Here is a 17835-nt window from a genome sequence, read left to right as displayed (position 1 = left end):
AAATGCTCACATTCGATGGCGTCTGGCACTTTGGAGAGGTATTCTCTTCACGGAGGAATCCCGGTTTTCACTGTACATTGCAGATGGCCGACAGCGTGTATGGCGTCGTGTGGGTGAGCGGTTTGCTGATGTCAACGTTGTGGATCGAGTGTCCCATGCTGGCGGTGGGGTTATGGTATGGGCAGGCATATGTTATAGACAACGAACACAGGTACATTTTATTGATGGCATTTTGAATGCACAGAGATAACGTGATGAGATCCTGAGGCCCATTGCTGTGCCATTCATCCACGACCATCACCTCATGTTGCAACATGATAATGCACGGCCCCATGTTGCAAGGATCTGTACACAATTCCTGGAAGCTGAAAACATCCCAGTTCTTGCATGGCCAGCATACAGTCACCCATTGAGCATGTTTGGTATGCTCTGGATCGGCATATACGACAGCGTATTCCAGTTCCTGCAAATATCCAGCAACTTCGCACAGCCATTGAAGAGGAGTGGACCAACATTCCACAGGCCACAATCAACAACCTGATCAACTCTATGTGAAGCAGATGTGTTGCACTGCGTGAGGCAAATGGTGGTCACACCAGATACTGACTGGATTTCGGACCTCCCCGGACCCCCCAATACAGTAAAACTGCACATTTTAGAGTGGCATTTTATTGAAAAAGTCTTAGATCTTTGAGTTCAGCTCATGAAAAAAGGGGGCAAAAACAAACATGTTGTGTTTATAATTTTGTTCAGTATAGTTATGCTGCAACGGAAGAGGTCTGACGCAACAGGTTAGTATAAATCAAATAGGTTTATTTGGTCACAGAGAGTACTGGGGTAGGGTTCGGAGGATGTGATGGTGAGGGAATAGTTCAAAGGATATGATGAGCGGGGTAATCCGGGACTTTGGCTGTACAGGAGCTGGAATGCAGGCAGGAGGAGCACACACCTCAGCAATCCGGGAACTAGGAGGAACAGGAGACACTTGGAGATGCTAGGAGGAACACAGGAGGTAAGTAATGCAGGAAGAATTCAAATGGAAGTAGTAGCAAAGTCATTGAGTCCTCTACGTGTATACGAGACCGGACAATGAGGGTGTCTGAGGTGTGTGCTTTTATGCAGGCTGGTTGATGAGGTGCTTGATTAGTGACAGGTGCAGGTGCTCAGAACTCAGGTGAGAGGGATCATTGTGATTGGGTGGTGATGGAGCCTGGCCGATCTGTTACGTATGCCCTGTGTACACAAAGTCAGTAAATCTTAGTCTAGTGCGATAACATTAAATAACATTTTAGGGAAACTTCTCTCTTGGTCAAAATGACCCGAACACAACCTGAGGGTTAAACATTAATGTAATCAAATTAAATATAAAACCAATGGCATTAACGTTTTTATAGATAATATTTTTTTAGTTTCTTTTAGGAAAACGTCCAGAGCCTCGATCATAACATTATAACAGGCACCTTCCGAGTAGAGACCTGCACTATCGTGGGACCCAACGTTACAGAGTGCAGCGCGGGACAACACTTGGGCCCAATCCCAATTCTACCCCTTAGCCCTTCCCTTCTCCCCTACCCCTCCGTTTCGCGTGTTCACGTGAAGGGGTAGGGGTGTCTCAATTCTCTTTTGGTTGGAGGGGTAGGGGTAGGCGAAGGGCCAGACAGCCCTTCAAACGAAGATTTTTTGGGACCACACTTCAAACGAAGGGGTATGAATTATCTCAGTGTAAACCGGCTTCAGGGCAACATGGCTGCCCGAGCGAACAAAAAGACACATAAATGTAAGCATTTTTGGCATTAATAAAGATTTTAACGAAAAGTAATCATTTGTTTTATGTTGCATTCAATCGTGAGTTCATATTACGGTCATGTTACTCAAAGAAATGTTTGCAAAAAATCTCGTTGCTGGAAAATATAATGTAGCGATTCAGTATTTAAACTGTTATTAATAAAAGTCATGGGGCAGTGTTGACAAGTTTCTTTTCTCCTGGATGTGTGAGCTGCGTGATCTCCGATATATATATATATATATATATGTATGTGTGTGTGTGTGTGTGTGTGTGTCAGTAAGCAACGCAGTAATATAGAACGGTAATTAAAAGCTCTAATGCACACCAGTATGTGTGTGTAATGTAGGAACTAGACAACGTATGATGACGTGTGACGGCATAGTAGTGGTGTCCCAATTCTTAGGGGAATATTTTCACCCCTACCCCTTGACACTCTGTTTCAAGGGACAAGGGGAAGGGGTAGGCGGCGGGGTAGGGGAGGGGAAGGGGTATAAAATAGAATTGGGATTGGGCCTTGATGAGGGTGCGGGTATGGGTGAGTAGAGACTCGTGTGTGCGGGATGCGGAAAAATAAGGGTGTACTCCCATTATGCAATCTTAACTGCACCTGAGGGTGTTTGACCCGTAAAGCGGTAGTGATCGCTCTGTGCCGCGCTCGGGCGCGGTTCGTTTAGCCGTCTCTGGCTCGGTTGGAAGAGGTGGGCCAGAGCACGGTTCAGTTGGGCTCGGGCATAGTACGCATGTAGTGTGAGTGCTAACCAATACGTGCAGCATGATTGCATCGCGTGTACATTTCTGAACGGCAAAAGTGATAGATCTGTAAAGCACTATATTGTGAGAGGGCTGTGTGTTACTGCATCCAAAACGACTCAAAATAATAAACCACAAAGTTAACAAAACGATGCACTCCACTGTGCTGAGCGAGAGCGCTTCTCTGCTGTGCTATCAGAAACTTCCTATTTCCCACTTATGAAGTTGTGATTACGAGCACTTTGAATTCTTTCTTTTCTGTTAAAAATAACAGTGAACAGTGGTTTGTGAATGTTGATGCTTAGTCTAAATAATTTTATCGGGTGCGCCGTTAATGTGAACGTTGCTGCAGTCTTAGGCCCACCCCAAATGCTCTCATTGGTTGAGACGCGTGATGACGCCCATCACAAGCCAGTGTGTGTGTGTGTGTGTATATATGTATGCACTGTATATATATGTCAAGACTGACTTCGGAGAAGAAACGAGAAACGAGGAGAACACAGGAGAGTACCGTGATCTTTAATAGTCCATAGGAACATTCACATAGCACAAGGGATAGACGTTTAACACTGGACACTAGACACGGGAAAACACAGGGCATAAGTACAAGGATCTAAACAAGGGAAATAACAAGACACAGCTGAAACAAATGGAACTCAATGGGAACAGGAAGAGCCAAATATGGACTCAAGGAAACACGGGAGAACACTAGGACATGGTGCATGTAGGGGAGGAAAACAAACACAAAACAGTCCATGGGTATGACATTACTCCCCCCTCCTGGAAGGTGCGTCCCACGCCGCAACAATTCCACCGGGTGGGGCACTCTGGACGTGGGAACTGGAGCCCTCTTTGGGCTGGACGTGGGAACTGGAGCCCTTTCTGGAGCAGACACTGGAGTGGACTCTTGGGCTGAAGCCGACACTGTAAAGTGCAGCGGCCTGCGTGCTTGACAACAGGGCAGCCGGCGGGCTTGATGACATTTTCCACGGAGTGATGGTAATTGGCCCCAATACAGAACAACGAATTAAGCGTGGGATCATCCAACGCCGTGATCACGGCGAACCCGCAGAATTTCCGGACGAATTCTACAAAAGGAAGATCTCTGCGGGCTAGGGCGACGAATCTTGCGGCGGTTTCCATTACCGCGGGTGATGGAAAACAAAACACTTTCAAAAAGGGAAACAAAAATATATATATTTCTGTCATGACAACACTCAGAGGGATTGGCATGGTAATGTACATGACAATGTTAATGTATTTGGTCTTGGCGGAATAACCTTAATGCTAGTGGCCTATGGCTATGTGTGCCTGGGCTACCATGCCGACGAGCTTAACAATAGTGGCCTATGACTATGTGAGCCTTGGCTACCACGCCAACTGGCTTAACTCTAATAAGACGCGCACTGTGTGTAATGTTAATTAACAAAATATATATACATTGCAATCCAATGGATAAGACCCCAGCATCCACCTGAGCAAATATCATAAATTAGTCATCTAATATCTGCTGTTACTTTCTACACTTCATCAGTCCCAGCGGCAGCATAACAGCTCATTAATTCATGTCCGTGCAATGATGAGACAGACAAAGTTAGCCGATGCATGTAATTTTACTCTCTCGTGTAGATAAAGTTATCAGGGTTACAGTGCACAAACTCCTGGGTGGATAGCACACGTCACACTACACTACCCATAATGTATTTCATTCGGAACTGCAACAACCATAGCGATAACTCTTAATTTCCTTCTCCCGCAGCACTATCATTGATATGACTGTGATAAGCGCGTGCTTCTGACGCTGCGTGCAACTGAAATCAACCACGCACTCATCACAATGAAAATATCGACATTAGAAATAACAAAAGTGAACACTGGGATAATTGCCGATGTATCTGTGGGGTGTCCTGAAGATGCCAGTGCATTGTTTGCCTCTCAGGAGATCAAAGTATTCTAGTTTCTTTTATCCTTACAATATGGATAACCCAAGTTGAACTGCATACACAAGAATGCTTATTTCATTTAACCTGTTTTCATATTCATTACTTAACGTGTCCTCGGAGCGATTATAAGCTCTAAACTGCCTTTTGCTCCAGCTGTATAAACACATGCTAAATGCTGCTGCTAATATGCTTAAAGGGATCATATGATGTTGCTAAAAAGAATATTATTTCGTGTATTTGGTGTAATGAAATGTGTTCATGTGGTTTAAGGTTAAAAAAACACATTATTTTCCACATACTGTACATTATTGTTTCTCCTCAATGCCCTGCCTTTCTGAAACGCGTCAATTTTTACAGAGCTCATCGGTCTGAAAAGCGAGGTGTGCTCTAATTGGCCAGCTATCCAGTGCATTGTGATTAGCCGAATACCTCAAGCGTGTGACGGAAATGTTACATCCCTACCATACTGTGATGCCCTGTCCGGCCGGAGCAACGAGACAAAAACATTAAAAACCCATTATTAGATTTTATAAAGAATATCTCTTTGGATTTGTAACTTTACAGATCTTCTTTACGCACCAAGAGCTTGTAACACTTCAAAGAGAAAGGAAAAATTGAAATCGCATCATATGACCCCTTTAATATTTCGCTGCTGCATACAATGCAAACTGCTAACATGACACTTAGTTTAAAATTGTTTACGGTTGCTCATTTTGTATTCAATTAGGCAGACCACGTAAATATACACAGCGGCTTATCTTAGATGTTGATTTAGGCTGCTATGAAGTGTGCTGCCAACTGCTACAGCAAACAAAAGCCAAGTATTTGAATATTGAGCAGTGAGCTCATTGGCTTCCGATACAGGAGAGAACCAATCAGCTGCCATGTGACAATGATGTTGCCAGGTCAGATTGAGCTAGACCTATCAGACTGCGGCATCTAGAGTTTCATGCCAGAACTCTGTATAGACAGTATATGTGTGTGTGTGTGTGAGGGTGTGTGCGTGTGTATATGTATATATATATATATATATATATATACATAATGAACACACTGGCTTGTAGTGAAAAACAATGCAGTTTACTGCATGTTGTCATTCTTCTCGTTATTTCCCTATAGTGGCTAATGAATCGGAAGTCTCATCCATTGGCTTACTTCTGCATTGAAGAATAAGTTGGATACATATCTGTGCTTGCCACAGAGGTCAAAGGAAGTCGAACAGTATTTAAATACTGTCAAACAGCCATTCAGATTTTTTTATATTTTTATTTTTAATAATGTTTTAACATGCAACATATGTATATAAATGTTTTTTTTAATATGCAAAACTGTTGCCTAATTATAGTATTGGGTATTTGTTATGAATGTGACACACCTATCAAAATGGAATGTTTTAAAGAGAGAGTCAAAAACAGGGTAGAAAATAGCCTATTACTTCTAAATGCTGTGTGTTTTTTGATGTGAAAATCTTGCTAACAATATAAGTGCACTGCAAAAAACATTATAAAATAAAACAAATACACAAACTGCATATTTATGTATGTATGACCCCTTTATTGTAAAAGATTTATTATTGGTTCACTTGCAGAGGCAGGAAATTGACGAACAGACACATGGAGTATGAAAGATTTAGGTGCTTTTATTTGTGTTATCTTTGAGTTACAGGTGGTTTTGATGACAAAGAGATGAATTAAGAGAAAGGAAAGAAAAATGCAAGGAAATAGGACTTTGGAATGGAGGAGTAAACAGGGGGCGGGGTGGGGGGAGGGTGAAACAAATATGTTTTCTTTTGTTTCTTTTCCTCATCCTCACTTTGTTATCTTCTGTGTCTTCTCTTAGTGCTCAATGTCTTTCTTTCTTAATATTTCTGTCTCTCCAAGAAAGCAAATGGGAGACATTGATAGAGAGGGTGGCACTCTGTTACAGAGATGCACCATCTCTTTAAATATCTCCTCTGCTTATACATTTATAAAGGAAAACAATGGCAGAGAGAACAGATAGATTGTGATTTTAGATTATTTTATTGAAAATGATCACATTAGCTCCATGTGACTAACATTCAGATAGCCCAAATCCTAACAGACCTCCAGTTTTGACACGTCTTTCTTTGAGAGGACAGATAGACCGTGGGGAGACTGAAAATGTAAAAAGATGTTGTGGTAATGAGAGGAGGTAGAGAGATGGTTGATGAACTGAGATTATTCTTCCTCTTTCTCCTCTCCATGTGTGATAACGTAGCAGATGTTCTTGTAGTCTACGTTGCCAGCCACATCTGGAGGGAAGGCAGCCCAAAGATTTTTCATCTAAAAGAAAATAATCAGAAGATATTAAAGAATTGATCAGTAAATGATTTAATGCTTTGCTACACATGGAAAAAAATCCCATATGTCTCCATATATGGCTCAGTTCACTCCTTCAATGTAGAGTGCTTTTCATAATACACATTCAGTATGTTTACATGCACAATTTTTATTTCAATCGGACTGAATTCATTCCGATTGATGAATCTGAATGTAGTGTTTACATGAATGCTAAATAAAGTGATCGGGTTGATGTGCACGTTTATATGTCACAAACTTCTACGGCTGCCCCCTAATAGACGAATAATCGTTAGTCGACCAGAAGAGGCTTGGTCAACCAACAGTAGTGCTTACTGGAGGACAGATGGAGGCGCCGGTGCGCTGACTTGCTCTTAAAATACTGGTAATTTTTGGTCATACAGATAAGGGTAACACATCTTTCAAATCTGTAAAGACTCTACGTTTATTTGAGTGCACTCACAATACCGCGTTTTTGTAAAATAATGAAAGCAAACATGATGTGCTTTCTGCTGTCTCGGTCTGTGAACTTGAGTGCTAAATTCCGTGTATATCTTTTCCTTACAGATATGAAAATATATCTATAGAGAGTGAAATGTCTACTTTCCAATGAACCAATTCAAATGGAAAACTAATTCTCAGATTATGTAATCCATGTGAAACGCATCCACTACTGCAAAATCAGTGTCGCCGACTTCATCTCTTAATCCGAAAACAAAGAAAGCCATTATTAGAAAGCAAATTATTAAAATTTTAATGCAGTCTCCTTACTGTTTTTCCTTGACACATTGATAATCATTACTTCTGCCAGTGCGCTGTGGCAAGCTTTATACGTATACTTGAGCACTTATTAGGCTTTGTAGGCAATTAAAGGCTCATTATAATGATTTAAATGGTTTATTAAAAATCATGCGATTAGTTGACTAATGCTTCAAATGAACAGCTACTAGTCGACCAGAAAAATCCTTAGTCGAGGGCAGCCCTACAAACTTCAAATCGGAATCCACCCCCTTCAATCCGGATCGATTAAGGTGTTTACATGAAGGCTTTTCAGCCCGACTGAGCCATCAATCCGATTACAAACAAATTATTTGGTTGCATGTAAACGTAGCCATTGTTTCAAAGCAAATTTATAATACCTTAAGCATCTGCATGTGGTTTTGTGATTTTGGAGTGAAATTCACTGTTGTTAATATATCACTTAAAGAAAAAAAAATTTAAGTATAGACTTTCTTTTATTATCAACGTTAAAAATCCTGATGAAGGTTCTCACACCAAAACATTTATAATAAAAGAAAGTCTATACTTAAGCAAGTTTGCAGTTATAATTTTAATTTAAGTTTCTTCTCTTAACTGGTACCTTCAGAGGTGTGAGTTTGCTTCACCATTGTTAATATATCACTGCCATAATTACAGTGGATAGCTGTACACAAACATTTGTTGCTGCTATAACGCACCCTTTTTGTGGAATTTTGTACCTGCTCACCAAAACTATATACTCCCAGAGCAGAAACTTGCAGGAACACAGGAATGAAACAGAAGCCATTTGCCGTATTAGAAGTCAGTTTACCATCAGAATGATTTTAAAACTGAAATATCAAGGTAAAAAATGTTTACATACATTTGCTTTAATGCTTAATTTTTTGTTGCTAAATGTAAATTCATGTCAATTTTGAGATTATAAAAATCTATTTATAAAAATTATATTAGAATTTATAAAAATGTATCACATTTATCAGTTTGGAGCTGGGCAATAGTGTAATTGTATGTCTAAGGGATATTTTTCACTTTTATTGCTTGCCAGGCAAACAGTAATTACACACTTCGCAGAAAAACAAACCACACAATTTGAATTTGATACATGGCAGTAGCACTAATGGTGTGGGATAATTACACATACATGGAATTTAAAGTATGAGAAAATGTAACTGTGATTCCTGAATTAGCAAACACCACTAATTAAAATAATCCAACTACAACTAACCTCCTCAGCGGTAAACCTGTCGCACTGGGTGGTCAGGAGTTCCTCAAGGCTGAAAATAAAATAAAATATTACATTCTTGAAAATGTTATTTTTTACTATACAACAAATTTCACTATAGTTGTTTATTCATTCTCTAGTGTGAACACCAATAGGTCAGGATACTTACAATTCCTTCTTGATGGTGCCTGTAGCCTCAGGGTCCAGGACTTTGAACGCACTCAAGATAACATCCTCAGGATCAGCGCCTAAATGAAGAGTTTGATTAATAAATGTTGTGAATTCTTGATCTGAATGCTTGATGTGAGATGTCAACACTTCAAATATACAATATAAATATAAAACTATATTTTCAATATTTTCTGGAGAAAATGAAAATGTTTTTTTGTCTATGAAAAACGTGTTGCCATAAATCTAATAAATTTGATGTTTCCAGGGCATTGCTGTGTAGAGATTGTTCTGGGTGGTTGCTTACTCACTTAAGTCAAAAGTGCCAATGTACAAGTATTTATTATATTGTGGTCTCTAGATATGATTTAGGATTCTCCTTCATTGTCAGTGTAAGTCTAAAGGTGCTGCTTTGCACTTTTTGTCATCGTCCTGTAGCTCAAACAGTGAAACATTGTGCTAGCAACACCAAGGTCATAGGTTTGATTCCTAAAGAAATTAATTAACTGATTAAATTTTTATCTTTAAAGCACTGTAAGTCACTTTAAATAACAGTGCCTTCCAAATGCATGTAAATGTCCCAGCAACTTAGAGTTATGTGTTCAGGTAAAGTTTACAAATTTTAATACTTAACCCAAAACCAAATGTATTAGCAACAGACATTACAAGAATAAACGGTAACACTTTACTTGAAGGGGTGTGCATAAGACTGACATGACACCTTCATAATCATGACATGACACATGTCATGAATATGAAGGAGGTTTTATGCATGTTTATGACAACTGTCATTAAGTGTCATTCGCTCAGTTATGTCATTTTTAATGCAAATATGACATTATTTGACCTAACCCTAACCTAACCCTACCCCTACCCTTACCCCTAACCATAGCCCATAACAAAGACATCTCAAACAATGTCATCTTTGCATTAAAAATTACAGAACTGAGCGAATGACACTTAATGACAGTTGTCATAAACATGCATAAAAACCCTTCATATTCATGACGTGTCATGTCATGATTATGTAGGTGTCATGTCATGATTATGAAGGTGTCATGTCAGTCTTATGCACACCCCTTCAAGTAAAGTGTAACCGAATAAACTAAGTCAGAAAAGATTTGGACTCACCCTTCAGCTTCTCACCAAACATGGTGAGGAAGACAGTGAAGTTGATGGGGCCACTAGCCTCTTTGACCATGGCTTCCAGCTCCTCGTTTTTCACATTTAGCTGACCCATGGAGGCCAGCACATCTCTCAGATCATCCTTGCTGATAATACCATCCCTGTTCTGGTCGATGATTGTGAAAGCCTGTTTGTTTTAAAGAGTGTTAGACAGTTAATTAACTTCTAATTGCATCATAGGTCCCAAAAGATACACATGTTGTCTTCATACAAGAAAATATCATTTTTGTAGTTATGACATTTTTCACTTCTGGCATCAGGTTTTGATGTTTTTCTTCAGAATATCTATGAAACTTGAGATGACATCTGAGACCAAGTGTCTTGGCAGCTGCTGCCCACTTGTCTTTCTAAGCTGTTAATAGGTCACGGAATGTACAACAAGACTGGGGATATTTAAAGAGGGGGGATTGGTTACATTTGCCAGCCCCAACTAATCTCTTTACCACCCAATAGCTATAAAACTGTAAGTGTAAGTATAAACTGTAAATATAGTTAACGCTCATGCCATTGGTTATTGAACATAAAACCAATACTACGCTTTGTGATTACTTTCTTCCAGTGGTTGAATAGTTCTAAAATCGACCACTTTCTGAGTTACTAGTTAAAACATAGAAATCTGCAATCTAAAATTTTCAAGGTTTTCAAACACATGAGCATGGGAGCATGTAATTAATGACTACTGATTTGACTGATGTTAAAACTATCCTCTTAAGTTCCTCTAAATGTTAATATATTGGACTTAGGTTTAGCAGAAATTTACCTCCTTGTACTCCTGGATCTGGCTCTGCTCAAACATGGAGAATACATTAGAGCTGCCGCCCTCTGCCTGCTGCCTCCTCTTGGCCTTCTTGGGTGCCTAGAGGGAAAAACATACACGAAGACTGAAATAATATGCTAAATTTTTTTGCTGCTCAATATTAACAGTTGCAACATGTAAGGTTGTTAAATGCACTGGCACTTCCTTCCTATCTATCTATCTGTCTGTCTGTCTGTCTGTCTGTCTATCTATCTATCTATCGCCACCGATTAATCTATCATCAAATGATACGAAGTGTTCATCAATTAATCTCATTATAAAAAAAAAGAGTGTTTATATTGTTTGTGGAAAACCTTCTAAAAAAAAAAACACTCACCATCTCTCAAAGTTTTTGCAGTTGGTAAAAAGAGGGGAAGTATACACCACGCTGATGTGACTGACATCTTCGTAGTTCCCCTCTGGGGTCTTATATACCAGCCTGGGTGTGCTAACTTTAGCCTGAACATCAGGTTTAGGAAAGTGAGAGCTGGTGAAAGTACAAGAGAGGAGGTATATGGGGTGCTTTGGTGTCACTTTTCATTCCTGATCCAAAATAGGATTTGCACGCCTTGGAATGAGGTGAATTCAGTCCAGTAATTTTGGCAATAGTTTGGTTTAACTTGCGGACAAATATGGCAAGCCCAAGAGATTGTTGCTGGCTTGACTTAAGGGCCCAGTTTCTTTTTATTAAATATTTAGTAAATATTATTGACTCGGTCTTGTAAGACTGAACAGTTACAGCAAGAATTTCTTATTATCAGTGATTAAAACTGCTTAATATCCTAATCATTTTATCATGTAACTAAGGACCAAACAAGAGATTCTGAGTTAGTGTTGTTCACCCATTCAAAAGATCTAAACTACTGATCCTCTTTATTAGAGACACACATTACTACTATCACAGTTAATGAGCATTTGGTGAGTTTGAATATTTATAAGACCTTGTTTGCTTTGTGGCGTATATAGCTTAATATCTAAAAGTGTTCAGCAATATTCTTGCATAATCTACTGAAATATCCAATATATGCAATATAACACTTTCTTGTGTGTCCAGTAAGAAAGCCTTTTTCTTTGCACATACAGTGCAAATATAATGTAAATATAATGGCATATCCTGCTAATACCTCTATCAGTCTTGAAAGTAAAATATTACTATATTATGTAGCTTATATTAGCTTACATATACGCTTACGTAGCTTATTACTTATGATAGATTAGCTTTTGTTCTCTACATAACTTTTTTGTGATTCTATGTTTTTCACTCCTCTTGTAATACTTGCGTAAGTCACTAACTGTAAACATAAATAAATGTAAATACGTTTTTGAACATTAAAAAATGTAAATTAGTTAAGATTTGCTCTAAACAGTGGCTAACTAACAACATATTAACATATTGGCAAGTGATGAAGGTGCTGTATTGCATGGTATATATTATATGAATAAATGTCTGAATATAAGGGACGTTTGATGACTAAACATATAAGTACTGGGGCTCTATATTGGGGAGCTTATAGGCTCCTGGTATAGTCCAAAACAGTGTTCTGCAGCCCTCCCACTTCACACCATATATGCATCCATAGCTGGACATTTATCATGGTCCCAACACTGAAGGTATGCATTCAAATACAGGGTTGTGGGAACTGACACTACCTCTCTGCAGGGAGCTTGCTCTTATGGTCTTTTTTATTTGTATTTCGGGTGACTGCTTATAGCTATTTATTATGCCATAAACACATTTCTTAATCCAATCTTCAGATTGCTTTGATATATTAAGTATTTATGCTAGACAGCAACGAAAATAAATATTTGGGGGGAAAACTCCTCAAGAAAGCAGGCAAAGAGCACTTCCTTTAAAATCACAGCCATGACAGTTCAACACAATCTCTCATAATTAGGCTGCAGTTTTTTTTGCTATTCCAATAGCCGCATTCGTTACGTTATCACTTACATTTCTCATTATTTGCATACAAATAACATGGCTACTTCTGTAATTTATGTTGGCGAGGCCCTGTAGAGTTAGCTTCCATTGGGTGTTTTGCTTTTAAGTGATAGGACTATGTCAAAGACGAATTGCTTCTGTGATAATTAAATTTGTCTTTGCAAAATGCAGATTTCTTTTGTATAATCCAATGACTCATCGGGCAGTGTCTTATAGTGAAACCTTCCACCTAAAACTCCTTCCTTGTTCTTATCCATCAATTGCCAGGGTGATTCGGTTCAGCCAAACTCAGGACTATAGGGTTGTGTGCCCATAACGCACAAGTCTGCCGGAAAAAAACGTTTTATGTGTATATGTATGAAAGAAAGAAAGAATAAAACTGTTTAGTTTTTTTTTGTAACACGTTAAATATTTTAAATTGATTGCAAATAAAATTGTTTTGACAGCACTATTAATTACCTAAATGAAACATAAATGAGTATTCCATTAAGTCTAATTACCCATAGAGCAAATGTTTATATTTGATGTAAATTATGTATTTTAAAATATAAAAAATATGGCCTCAATTAATTAAATTAATTTGTGACAGTAAAACATTTACAAAAGGTTTCAGTTCCAATCAAATAACTCTCTAATCAAATAATCCTGAAAGTCGTGATTTCCAGAAAATCATTAATACAACGTTTTTTTCCAACATTGATAAAAATAAGAAATCTTAATCAGTAAATCAGCATATTAGAATGATTTCTAAATGATTATATGACACTGAAGACTAGAATAATGGTTGCTGAAAATTCTGCTTTCTATCACAGGAAGAAATTACATTTTAAAATGTATTAAAACAAAAAAACAGCTTTTTTGTCATGAGCTGGGTTTGCTTCTCTGTTTCTCTCTCACACACACATACACACACACATACATACTCTATCATGCACACACACACTCAGGCACACCCATGCTCATTCTAGCTCTCATCTCCACCTGTTTGTCATCACAATCAGCGTGCGTGCTGCTTTGCAGGGACACCTGTTTCCACTCTGATCTATTAGTCACTCTATTTCTAGTGGTTGGGCTCACTGCTCTCTGTCGGATTATTGTGTGACATGCATACGGTATTGTTTGGCCGTTCATGTCGATACTATCAGAGTTCTTACCATGTCTTGTCTTGCTTAGTGTGCTGTGCTTGTCTTAGTGTTCTCGGTGCCCGGTGGCTGCTTCCTGTGAGCCCAGCTCATATGAGCTCTCTCCAAGACGGGAGTCCTCGGAACCAGACCATCCCCGGTCGATTTGTTTCATTTTGTTTTCATCCAGTTCTGTGTCATCGTACGACAGACTGCCTTGTTTTGTGTCTTCAATAAAGAGACTGATTCTAACGGACTGCCTTTGCACGTGGATCCTTTACAGCACCCCTGACAGAATAATCCGACCAAGGATGGATGCAGCAAGGGAGGAACCTATCCGATCAGTGGTGGAGATTCAGGGAGTCATGCTCGGCAGACATGAGGAGGAGTTGTCTGCCGCCCGTCACGCAGTGGAGAGTTTGACCGCACAGGTGACGGATTTATCTTCTCGTCTTCTACAGCTCTACCGAGAACCCACAACGTATTACGGCCGACATCCACCTTCTGAGCCGCGTGTTAACAACCCCCCTGCTATGCCGGTGAGCCCACTGAATGCAGAGCTTTTCTGACTCAATGTGAGGTTGTCTTTTCTCTCCAGCCTCAGACTTATGCGGAAGATTCCGCCCGGATTGCCTTTGTACTTTCGCTGCTCACGGGGTGAGCTCGCGAATGGGGAACCTCCGCTTGGGAGGCACCGACTCCTTGCTGTGGTCTTTTCGAGCTCTTCAAGGAGGAGATTATCAAGATATTCCACCGATCCGTTTTCGGTCGCGAAGCTGCGCGCCTTCTCGCTGTGCTTCATCAGGGCAGAAGGTCTGTCGCTGATTTCGCTATTGAGTTCCGGACGCTGGCGACCACATGCGAGTGGAATGAACCTGCTTTGGTCGCTCGCTTTCTGGAGGGACTAAATATGGATCTTAAGGAGGAGATTTATGCGCATGGACTGCCGACACAGCTGGATGAGCTTATTGAACTGGGCATTCGTTTGGATGGGTGTTTCGAGCAGCGGAGGTGGGTTTGAGCTTCTAGTTCAAGACCACCAGAGACTCTTACACCAGCTGTGGAATATTCTCCTCTCAGATCTGATCCTGAGCCAATGCAGCTGGGGGGTTCGCATTTCTGTGGAGGAACGACAACGGTGGATTCTGAACCGCCTCTGCCTCTACTGCGGCGCGGCCTGGCATTTCGCCGCTTTGTGCGTGTTAAAAGCCAGAGCTCGCCAGTAGGAGTACTGGCGAACGCAACTGTCATCCCCTCTTCACCCAGGTCTCATATGACGGTCTCTGCTGTCCTTTGATGGGCTGGTTCAGGTACACGAACAGCATGTCCACCGAGTTTTGCAGCGTTTGCTTGAGAACTGCCTGTTTGTTAAGGCAGAGAAGTGCATGTTTCATGCCCAATCCGTCACGTTTCTCGCTTCGGTGGTTTCGGCGGAGGGGATCAGCATGGACCCTGACAAGGTTCGTGCTGTCATTGATTGACCTGCTCCAGATTCTCGAGTTGCGCGCCAGCGGTTTCTGGGTTTGCACATTTTTACCGCCGGTTTATCCGTAACTTTAGTCAAGTCACTGCTCCCCTTACTTTCCTCACCTCATCCAAGACTCGATTTGCTTGGTCCGAGGCTGTTCGATCGGCTCAAGGGATTATTCACCTCCGCACCCATCCTTATTACCCCTTATCCCAAGAGACAATTTATTGTTGAGGTTGATGCCTCCGACGTCGGGGTAGGAGCTATATTGTCGCAATGCTCTTCCCTTGACGAGACGGTTCATCCGTGCGCTTTCTATTCGCATCGCCTTTCGCCCGCTGAGCACAACTACGATGTCGGTAACTGAGAACTTTTGGCGATCCGTCTGGCGCTAGGTGAATGGCGGCACTGGCTTGAGGGAGCCAGTGTGCCATTTATAGTCTGGACGGATCACCGGAATCTGGAGTACATCCGCGCCGCTAAGAGACTTAATGCCCGTCAGGCACGGTGGGCACTTTTCTTTGGCCGCTTTGAGTTTTCGATTTCGTTTAGACCCGGTTCTAAGTCCAAGACTCGATTTGCTTGGTCCGAGGCTGCGCAGAGAGCGTTCGATCGGCTCAAGGGATTATTCACCTCCGCACCCATCCTTATTACCCCTTATCCCAAGAGACAATTTATTGTTGAGGTTGATGCCTCCGACGTCGGGGTAGGAGCTATATTGTCGCAATGCTCTTCCCTTGACGAGACGGTTCATCCGTGCGCTTTCTATTCGCATCGCCTTTCGCCCGCTGAGCACAACTACGATGTCGGTAACTGAGAACTTTTGGCGATCCGTCTGGCGCTAGGTGAATGGCGGCCCTGGCTTTAGGGAGCCAGTGTGCCATTTATAGTCTGGACGGATCACCGGAATCTGGAGTACATCCGCGCCGCTAAGAGACTTAATGCCCGTCAGGCACGGTGGGCACTTTTCTTTGGCCGCTTTGAGTTTTCGATTTCGTTTAGACCCGGTTCTAAGAATCTCAAGCCGGATGCTCTCTCACGTCAGTTCGGCTAGTCGGGGGGGTCCCTCGACCAACGAGAGCATTTTACCTCAGCATTGTGTGGTCAGGGCGGCCGTCTGGGGAGTGGAACAGGCGGTGAGGAGAGCCCTTGTTCATGTCACGAGGCCACCTCGCACTCCTGAATGAACGTTATTCATTCCGGAGGCCGTTCGTTTGGCAGTTCTTCGCTGGTGTCACTCGTCCAAATTGGTGGCACACCCGGGAGTTAGGGGTACGTTGGCCGCGATTCGTCAACGGTTTTGGTGGCCCACTAGAGAACGCGATGTTCGGCGCTTAGTTGCTGCTTGTCATGTCTGTGCCCAGACTAAGTGTAGTAACACTCCACCGGCAGGTCTTCTTAGGTCCCTCCCCATTCCATCACGTCCGTGGTCTCGCATTGCGTTGGATTTTGTAACCGGTCTTCCGTTATCGGCCGGTAATATGGTCATCCTTACTGTTGTGGACCGGTTTTCGAAGGCCGCTCATTTTATCCCTCTCCCAGGATTACCGTCTGCCCGTGAGACCGCTCAGGTTATGGTAGATCAAGTTTTCAAGATCCATGGTCTTCCTTCGGACATTGTGTCTGACAGAGGGCCGCAGTTCATCTCTCAGTTCTGGAGGGAATTCTGTCGTCAGATAGGGGCATCCCCCAGTCTGTGGTCAGGATTCCATCCACAGACCAATGGACAAGCCGAAAGGACCAATCAGATTCTTGGTCGCATGTTGCGTAGCTTGACCTCGCGGACCCCCGCGTCGTGGTGCGACCAACTGTCCTGGGCGGAGTATGCCCACAATTCGCTGCCCTCGTCCGCCACAGGGTTATCTCCGTTCGAGTGTTGTCTTGGTTATCAACCCCCACTATTTACATCCCAAGAGGCCCAGTCCTCCGTTCCCTCTGTAGATGCAGTTATTCAGAGATGTAAACATACCTGGAGGAGGGTGAGATCAGCTTTGTGTCGTACCACTGCACGTACACGTCGAGCCGCCAATCGTCACTGGGTTAGGGCTCCCAGATATGTTAGTGGTCAGAAGGTGTAGCTCTCCACCCGTAATTTGCCTATTCAAGAGGGTTCTCGCAAGCTGCGGCCCCGCTTTATTGGGCCCTTTACCATTAAGGTTCTCAGTCCGGTGGCGATCAGACTCAAATTGTCCCATCAGTTGCGCCGTGTTCACCTGGTCTTTCACGTATCCTGCGTCAAACCAGTTATTCGCGCTCCCACCCATCCCCCCTTCCTCCTCCTATTGACTAGGAGGCTTCTGTTTACAGAGTCCGTAAGCTTCTTGACGTTCGTCCACCAGTTTTTGGTGGATTGGCAGGGGTACGGTCCTGATGAGATGTG

The 17835-nt window shown here is 41.9% G+C and overlaps 1 protein-coding gene across 2 annotated transcripts in view; it reads right to left on the bottom strand.

Moving 5' to 3' along the window:
- The window catches only part of LOC107571443 (myosin regulatory light chain 2, skeletal muscle isoform type 2), a 13322-nt gene extending 1978 nt beyond the window's left edge, over positions 1-11344 (bottom strand). Inside the window, exons 1-6 of one of the 2 annotated variants that reach the window (XM_016257771.1) lie at positions 11265-11344; positions 10892-10987; positions 10078-10258; positions 8948-9026; positions 8782-8830; positions 6673-6782 (exon numbers count right to left, since the gene is read on the bottom strand). In XM_016257771.1, the coding sequence (XP_016113257.1) occupies positions 6678-6782; positions 8782-8830; positions 8948-9026; positions 10078-10258; positions 10892-10987; positions 11265-11267 (513 nt within the window). In that variant the 5' untranslated portion in view covers positions 11268-11344 and the 3' untranslated portion in view covers positions 6673-6677. Of the gene's footprint in view, positions 1-6117; positions 6783-8781; positions 8831-8947; positions 9027-10077; positions 10259-10891; positions 10988-11264 lie in introns of those variants that run through there. The other variant, XM_016257770.1, reaches the window with a different exon arrangement.
- Positions 11345-17835: the final 6491 nt, after the last annotated feature.

Source organism: Sinocyclocheilus grahami, unplaced genomic scaffold (genome assembly GCF_001515645.1).
Source record: "Sinocyclocheilus grahami isolate Dianchi unplaced genomic scaffold, SAMN03320097.WGS_v1.1 scaffold1595.1, whole genome shotgun sequence".
Taxonomy (NCBI): Eukaryota; Metazoa; Chordata; class Actinopteri; order Cypriniformes; family Cyprinidae; genus Sinocyclocheilus; species Sinocyclocheilus grahami.
Note: the sequence above shows the minus strand (reverse complement) of the source record. Positions and strands in the feature narration are given on the sequence as shown.